This window comes from Gymnoscopelus microlampas (assembly GCF_963454915.1).
Source record: "Gymnoscopelus microlampas genome assembly, chromosome: 8".
In the NCBI taxonomy this organism is placed as follows: Eukaryota; Metazoa; Chordata; class Actinopteri; order Myctophiformes; family Myctophidae; genus Gymnoscopelus; species Gymnoscopelus microlampas.
This window is the reverse complement of record NC_139945.1, coordinates 23,805,793-23,814,667: the sequence shown is the minus strand read 5'-3', so window position 1 is coordinate 23,814,667 and position 8,875 is coordinate 23,805,793. Positions and strand designations below refer to the sequence as shown.

The 8,875-nt window shown below is 44.4% G+C and overlaps 1 protein-coding gene across 1 annotated transcript; it reads right to left on the bottom strand.

Annotated features, from left to right (window-relative positions):
* Positions 1-5,894: 5,894 nt before the first annotated feature.
* On the bottom strand, positions 5,895-6,956 carry LOC311050524 (beta-1,3-galactosyltransferase 2-like; the record flags this gene model as incomplete). The annotated part of the gene is made up of 1 exon (XM_084064609.1): positions 5,895-6,956. The coding sequence occupies one exon, from the start codon at positions 6,954-6,956 to the stop codon at positions 5,895-5,897; it is 1,062 nt and encodes a 353-aa protein (XP_083920735.1).
* Between the last annotated feature and the right edge of the window lie 1,919 nt (positions 6,957-8,875).

Here is an 8,875-nt window from a genome sequence, read left to right as displayed (position 1 = left end):
TACCTATATCTCTGTAGTATCAAAGTAATATCAGTTCTGTGCTGATATCTCTGTGATATCACAGTAATATTAGTTCTGCTGTGTGGGTTCTTTTCAGATCAGGCTGTCTGCTTTTTTTAGCCGCATGCGCTAGCACTAGTCTTAGTCCGACACCCGAGTGAAAAGTGTCGACACCTGAGTGAAAAGTGTCGACACCTAAGTGTCATTGGCTGTCCTGGCTGTCCATCACACTTCCCCCCTTTTAAGCCCCCCTTTTAAGCCAATGGGGAGACGAAAATTTAATGGACACGTTAGTCAACGAATTAGACGAGACGAAAATGTTAGGGCGGGACGAATGGAGAAGAGATCCAATCAGAATTACTGTTTTTGTGGGACTAGTTGGGAAGGGATCCAATCAGAACGATCCTCATTGTTAGTTAGGTTGAACCACCCGGAAGCAGACCATATTAGGGGCCAGCATGGACGAACACAAATCACAACAAGGCAACGCACGGAGTTACACAGCAGAGAGAGAGAGAAAGGGAGACAGCTTCAGCCAGGAGGGTTAGCCTAAATGCTAGCGTGCTTCATTAGACCTAGTTTGGCTATTAAGTTATTATTTGCCCATGTTCACACTGACTTCAATCTTAGCTATTGTTGGGAAGACCCGTGTGGTGTCACAAAATGTTGCCACCACTTATATAAAAAACATTAGAGCGTTATTCTGCGACGCTAATGTTGCCAGGTTTGGCGAGAGAAACAAGCAATCCAAAAAACAAGTAATCAGGTCTATGAAAAGATTGGGGCCAAAAAAGCCTGCCCCATGCATGCGGCTTTATTATGACTTAGGTCATTCTTGTTTTTAAACCGCTATACTTGAACATAGAAAGTTCCATTTGATGTTGTAGATGTTTGGTGTTTCAACTGAACAGACACTTGTGTTGACGGTAAAATGTCACCTCACAAACCGTCATCAGAGCCCATTAAGATCATGTTTTATCAGATCTATTAAAGGCATGCTAGAGGAGTTGAAAGGAGTTGGCTGTGTTTGCTCACATATGGAATTCAACTTTAACACATTGACTGCCAATCGCGTAGATCTACGCGAACCGATTTAAAGCCGCAGCGTGCCAGTCGCGTAGATCTACGCGACTCGCATTTCCCATGTTAAATCGAAAAAGTGCACTTTCCGGATTTTTTTTCGACCCATTTCCGGTTCCGGGGCCGACCGGAAACGGAATAAAACTGGTTCCGTTTTTTTCGCTCGCATCCGTTTCCTGTCTAGGCATCAGCTTAGAATCGATTTATCTCCCTTGTGGTTTTCCTCACCGCATCGTCCTGTCTAACGTTCTCGCCTGTAACTTCAAGATGGAGGCACGGATCGGCTCGCAGTTTTTTGTTTTTGTTTTTCACGGATCCCGTGTTTGTGTCGAACCAAATGAACACGGATTTTAAACGGATTTAGCGGGGGCTATGACGACATGAAAAAAACAAAAAAACAACAAAAAGAGCTTGGCACTGGTAGGTACATTATGAGATTAACCTCTGGCGTTAAAGCAGAGAGATGTGAGATATCTGTTTAATCTCAATAAGAATTCCACCCACACACATGTATCTGCATTCAGGAAAGGGTGTCCTGGGTTCCTGGGTCCTGGGGTCTCTGGTGTCATAGCTTAACCTGGGATGGTGTAGGGCCTTGTGTCAATGGTTACTCACTGCTTCTCCTCAGTTACACAGAGTACGACTTACATTGAGTGAATAAGTAAATTACAATAATCATTCAAATCCAAGGTAATCTGTATTGTTACGGGGAGGTGTTAGCGTTTCAACTTTACTTTGACTAGCTCGTTCATACAGCAGTATGTCTGATTGTCCTGGCCAAAGAAGCTCTTTAGCGAACTACTGCCACTGGCAGCGGTGGCCTAGTGGTTAGAGGGGCGGCCTTGATACCGGAAGGTCCCTAGTTCGATTCCCCAATTCATCACATCAATCATGAATCACCGCTGAATAGCCCTTGAGCAAGGCTTCCATGCAGGGTCCGGCTGGAAACAAGCTTCGTGCTTAGTCCGACACCCTGGGTAAACAACAAACTTTGCTTTGCTTTGGCCTTCTGACCGCTGAGCCACTTTCCATGTGGCATTATCCCTGGTTGGGGTGATTAAGATCTTTGATCAATCTGCGAGCTTATCATGCATAATAAGACTTGAATGGAGGGAAGATCACCTCTGCTGATATACAGTATGAATTCATTATTGAAATCAAACAAATAATGTTGATCATTCTGTGCGTGTGTGCGTGCGTGCGTGTATGTGAACTAATGAGCGTGTACTGTCTGGATGAAGCATTAAAACAGAACATTAAGAGCAAATTAAGTGCAAAAGAAACGCATCATAAAAGGAAATTTGAATACAATAAAAAACAGAGTGAAAACAATTACAGTGTAAAAGAAATGTTGAAAAAGCCTCAGCAAAAGGCAGCTGTAAACAGAAAATCTTTGCAAAATGGCCTTTCTTCTGTCTGCTTGCATGCAGGTAGGTGGTTCATCTATCTCTGCCTGATCATAATAAGGGAAGCACAGCTGTCATGAGGTACCACTGCTGACCCCTCTCTCACTGCAGTATTGATCTGCCTTGTCAAGTCTTCACCAGCCGGGGATCCCATGTGCATATCTAAATTCACTCTCTCGTCACTACGCAAGCCATCGTCTTTATCAGATCACTGAAATGAAAGCGACCAAAGCTTAAATTTAACTCTCCCAAGTTAACGGCTAGAAATTTGTATTTCAATGTATCTTATTATCATTCTGTCTTTCCATTGTTGCTTTTATTTCTTCAGTTTTCAGTGCCAATTTGATTTGATTTGCCCATGCAGAGGGAGACACATTTAATTGAACTCTCTCTCGTCACAGAAACTAAATTCAACGCTCTGTGTTTTTTCCTTATTTGCTGATCCTTGACAAGAACATCCAAGTCTTTTCATGTGTTGTGGTCTGTGTTATGCTGCTCTGTTGAAAAGCGAGATATATAGTTTTGTTGAGCTATGATTGTTCAGTACAAATTAAACTTTATTTTGACTGTCTTCCCTATCATAGATTATTATTACATTTGCTCTATTAAAAACCACACCTTCACAAAAAGAGAAAAGGAAAAAAGGTCACTATGTATTTCGTGCATAATTTACATCAGCGCTCAGAAAACAGTTCTGGTACACTGCCTCAATGTTCAGTATACTAAAACACAGAGATCTAGTAACATGGCTTTGTTTTGCATTAATCAGGTAAGTTGTTTTTTGAGACAGCTACTGATATCAGAACAGTCTAATTAATTCACTCACAGGGCCCTGTAGCCTTAGGTTTAAAAACATTCCATCCTCTCTGATACAAAGACATCAGAGAGGCATCAGGGCGGGACGGGCACCGTCAGGAGCCGCGGCTTCTGATTGGTCTGTGGGGCGGGGCTGGACCAGTGGCTTCCGATCTAAAGGTCAATGGGCAGGGCAGGACAGAGCCTTCCAATGTAAAAATTCGAGTGACTTCCTGACTTGCCTACGTACTCGGTGACGTATGGAAATCCGGCTCAAACTGGATGATAGCCAGACGGAAAAGCAAAAAAAAAAAAAAAAAATGAACGAGCGCCTCTGTCTGGATTCCAGGCTGCCCACTTCCCACTTCATCTTTATCACTGGTCAGTTTCCGTAAGGACTGCAGAGACCTGATACCGTACAATGTGTGTCCATTTGTCCGCAAATCGTCTTCTTGTGACCACTTTGGCTGGATCCTAGATTACCTGTTAGAATTTAGAAGTTTCCAATACCAATAGAGAGGGAGGTTTGGTGGTGATGGGATAGAGACGGTTCAAGCCTGTCCCTGAGTCTTTCCTATTCGTTGGCGTCTTATCGCTTTTTCCTTGAAATTCCTCCTTTTTGTCTGAATGACTATCAGCTGCTCTCCCATCCCTGAGGTAGACATAATAGACCACCACCTGTCCCCTCCCCTTCACCTTCTGCCACCTGCACTACCAATCCCAGTCGACTGCGCTGCACATTACCCTCGCTGACTGATGGACTGTGTCTCATACAGCATCTGTTCTCCAGTGCTTGGTGGTCAACATTGATTTCTCTGGCTTTGGACGGGCTAATCTGTCTATGATTGGCTGGTTTTCTATAAGAGATTACCTACTGTAACTGATTAGCAACGTCCGCACTGTGATGTCTTCAATTCACCTTCATATAATAATCGGATTCACTGAATGTGCTATGGCTACTGTTCATCTGGGTACAGCCAACATTTCAAGGGCACTCCTGTCTTTTAATGAAGCATGTGTTTTACTCTAATTTGTTGCTGGGGTCACTGTCTGTGTCGATGTGGAGCGGGTCACTTCAAACGATGCAGACGCTACATGGCTAATGTTGTATTCTGTCAGACAAAAGACCTGATACACTGCAGTCCCCTTTGAAACTCCTGTGACAGTTTATTAAACAGAGTTGTGTTCAGTTGGTCCTCCAAGGCCAGGCTGACAGATGCAGCCGTTCATTACAGCTCAGATTACCATATGGCGTTAGACCTGCACACCCAACTCCTCTGCACCTCCCCCCAACAAGAACCTGTCCCAGTGGGCTCCTGTAAGGTTTACAGAGGATAATGGACAGTTGGACAGAGGAACGCAGGGTTTTACTGAGACAAATGGGAAATAAGCTTTCACCTTCACTCTGACTCAGAGTGGAGCTTTTCTCGGTTTATGTGGAGTCAAATCAGAACATAACATTCCATATACTTTTTTATAGTTCCCTTCACTGTTGAATATGGGTTGTAGCCGGCTTGTATAAAGAAAAGAAAGGAACCGCTGGCTGAGTGTTTGAAAACTTGCCAACAACATATATGTGGCTTTTGTAAAGTGTGAGTTCAGTTTACTTGTTGCTTTAATACTTAATCTAAATAGATCAAAGTTCAGTTTCAGTGTAATTGCTGGTAATTGAGGAAAGTGTTCAGAGTTAGTGCCTCTGTGCCTAGTGCAACAGAGCTGCCTCTTCTCCCTGCTCTGTGTGTGTGTGTGTGTGTGTGTGTGTGTGTGTGTGTGTGTGTGTGTGTGTGTGTGTGTGTGTGTGTGTGTGTGTGTGTGTGTGTGTGTGTGTGTGTGTGTGCGTGCGTGCGTGTATGGCCTGTGAGAGCTTCCTCATTAAACCCCTGTCAAGCCTTTATCTACAAACCTGACAGCCTCTCTGTCATTGCAAACACACACACACACACACACACACACACACACACACACACACACACACACACACACACACACACACACACACACACACACACACGCACCTACACGCACACACATAACCTACATGCATGCACACATCCACACACTTGGATAGAAAAACATTCCACTCTGCCAATGCGGCTGGCCAGATTTCTGATAGCATTGCGTGCACAAATGTAAGGGGGCTGTTCAAAGAGGTTGAGATATCTGTTGAACTTTGTTTGCCACGTCCCTGTGTCAGCTGCCTTAACAGAAAGATCCCTCTCCAGTTTACATCTTAAAACATCATTGCAAAGCTCCATGAGCCAAAATAAGTTGACACATCTAGCTGTTATGCGTGTGCAAAGTAACAGACTATTTAGAGCAGGGGTCCTCAACAGGGGGTCCGGGACCCCTAGGGGGTCCTCAGAGTTACTAGTTATAGTTAGTTTTTTTTTTACATTAACCACTTAAACCCTAGCATCCCTATTCCAAGGAGAAAATGGCAGATCTACAAGCAAATCTCCAACGCCTCACACTGGAAGGCATTATGAGCTTGTAGATCGGCAAAGTTGATCATAATCATAATCCTAATAAAATCAATAATAATTGTGGTAACGGTCCACATCATAACCGCGGTGAAGCAGTTATTGTCCCCAGCCCTAGCCGTTGATGCAGGTGCTAGCTGTTCTTCAGATCGTGCCAGTACTTGAGCAGCTCACTGGGTTGAACCCCGTGGGACGTGATCAGGTTACTGTACTTGCAGCTGGAGTATTCCACTCGCCAGCGGTTGAACAGGAATTCGCGGGGCGGCAGTGTGGGCTGGATCCCTAGCTTGGCCAGGCAGACCCCCACGTACACATCCTCCAAATGCAGGTGGCGAATGCTCAGTGAGGCTCGGTATATTTTAGTTGCCAAGTCTCCGGAGAACACGTAACCCGTCCCAGAGCAGAAGAAGGGGTACTTCTCACTTGGGTACTCCTCCGGGGACATGTAATACTTATTGTTTTTGTCTCGGATCGGTGCGTCGCTGCTCACAATATATCCTGTGAAGTAGTTTGTCTTGGGATTCAGTTCGGGTCTGAGCACCTTGTGGATGAGGTAATCGGTGTTGACAAACATGTCAGTGTCAGTTTTCATAACATAGCTGGCCCGTGAACAGTGCATGGCCACCCAGTTCATCCCCATCAGTGTCTTTAAAGTCAGGTTATTGTCGGTATCCAAGAAGTCCTGCTGAAGGATATCATGGTGCTTCTGGCTCTCGGACTCCAAGTTCATCTGCTCTTGGCGCCCCAGCTCACCTTCATGCGTCCCCATCAGGAACAGCCGGATGAATCCACGGCCTGGAGTGAGGCTCTCATTGCCCCACGTCTGCCGTATGGCGTCCCGTGCCTCTACGGCAGAGGCACGGGTGGTTATCAGCAACACCAGGAATGGTTGTGCTTTTCCCTCTGGGCATTTATTCGCCTCAGTAATGATGTAGGGGTACGGCCCGGGGGATAGCATGCCACTTGGGCCACCCTCTTCACTTTTGGCTTTAGCTGCCAGAGAGTTCTCCAGACCTGCCTCCCCCGGAGGAGAGGAGTCATTTGCACCTTGCCAGAATCTGATGTTATTATGCTGTTGCTGGTGGTTCTGGTTTCCTGTTGCCTTATTGGCGGAGTTTGACCCACTGCCTCTATGGTCCACGGGAAGCCCTCTCCACCACGGCGAACCCGCGAGGCCCGGCAACCGGTCCCGCATGACCAGAAAGACCGCGACCCCCAGGAGCGAGAGGAGATACAGGAGTCCGAGTCCAACAATGTGCGGACGGCAGTGGCGTGACATTGGTCAGGGAAGTCGCAAGCAGTTTCTCAAAGCTGCATAAAGCGTGGAGGTAATGTGACGGCAGTTCTCCCGAGGGACCCTTGGAGCTAGTGTTTGTCCTCTGAGTGTCACCGAAATATATAAAGCACTGGATGCTAGTTGTGAATGTACCCTCCTCCTTTATTATGTGTGGTGAGCAGGGCCACGTTTGATTACCTCATTAACAAATGACATGACCTGCCTGGTGAAACATGTTCAACAACTCTTGTGGGTGGCTGGTACCAGATAGTTGTTTACGTTGTGGGTGGGTGGTACCAGATCGTTGTTTACGTTGTGGGTGTGGTACCAGATTGTTATTTACGCTCCATCTGGTATTGTGGCTGTGGGTGTCGCTAATGGGATGAAGAAAGGTAAAAAAAAAAAAAAAAAAAGGTATGGAATGCATTTCCACAGGTCTTCAGCACTGGGATGAAAACATTTCAGCCTCTGTGGACATTTTTAAGAACCACTTAAAACACTCCTGTTTAAACAAGTTAAACAAGTTTCTGTTGTATGTAAAGCACTTTGTGAGTTCTCTCTGTGAGAAGTGTTATATACAAATACAATGTACATACTAATTACTTCCCCACACCACACATTCACAAGAGTTGTTGCACGTGTTTCACAGTCAGGTCATTTGTCAATGAGGTAATCAAACGTGGCTATGACGACATTATGACTATGGATGATGATGGTGCTGTTGTTCCCCAAAAGGAAGGGAAGTTTTAAGCCTGCTCTTAAACTTAGGGTGTCTGCCTCCTGGACCAAACCTCAAAGATGGTTCTACAGGAGAAGAGCCTGATAGTTGAAAGTTTTCTCTTGGAGATTCTAATACCCACAAAGTTAGCCTTCATAGCCATCTAGGAATGCAGGGATGCACACAAGTATTTAGTAAAAAGACAAATATAGATGTAATCTGAACATTCTTGACTCAGTTTCTTTACATTTTTGCCCTAAAGTAGTGTCAAGATATGCTTGAATCTTAATAATACCAATTTTAATGAATTCCTTGAGTCCAAAATGTATGGAAAATGTGTTCATTTGTATGTTGTATACTTCCAAAGATTTGCTGTTTCCCTTTTTGGGTTTGGGTAGGATATGTGTAACATGGGCTTAAAAATTAACCCTGTGGGACATTATTTCAGTCTGGTACATGACAGAAAGTTAAAATACACACTTCAAGGATTAAGAAAATGCAGTTGTCAAGAAAAAGTGTTTGGTAAAAACAGAATTATGTGATATGGAAATTGTGCTGCTGTATTTGTCCTGTAGTCTAATAGAGTGAAGATGTGCTTGAATCTGAATAATAACCACTTTGTTGAATTCCTTGGGTCCAAATTGTATGGGATTTTCTATTTATTTGTCTCTGGTTGTAGAGACAAATAAATAGGTCTCCACCAGGTCAGGTAGGTTATTGTGGGCCAGCAATGTTTGGAATTCGCCAATCAGGATGGAATATGAAAAACTGGACAGATCCGTGTTGATCACTTGACTATAGAGATAATGTGTACCGATTTGCGTGATGTTGGGACACAATTTGTAGGAGCTGCGTTCATGATTTGAGCCTTTTTTTTCAGAACGGAGTACTCCCGCAAACTTTGGAAGCCAGTTTTAGACAATCAGGATGGAATAGGAAAAATCTGAAAGACCCGTTTTGTTATACTATGTAACGATTTACAGTCAAAAAAAATGTTTTGCAAAAAACGGCAGATTATGCTGCAATTTGAAGAAACAGGATGTCTTTCATTTGAAGTCATTTTCAGACCCTGGGAATGATTTACCTGCGGCCATTGACAACTGTTGGGAAAAGCTGGGAA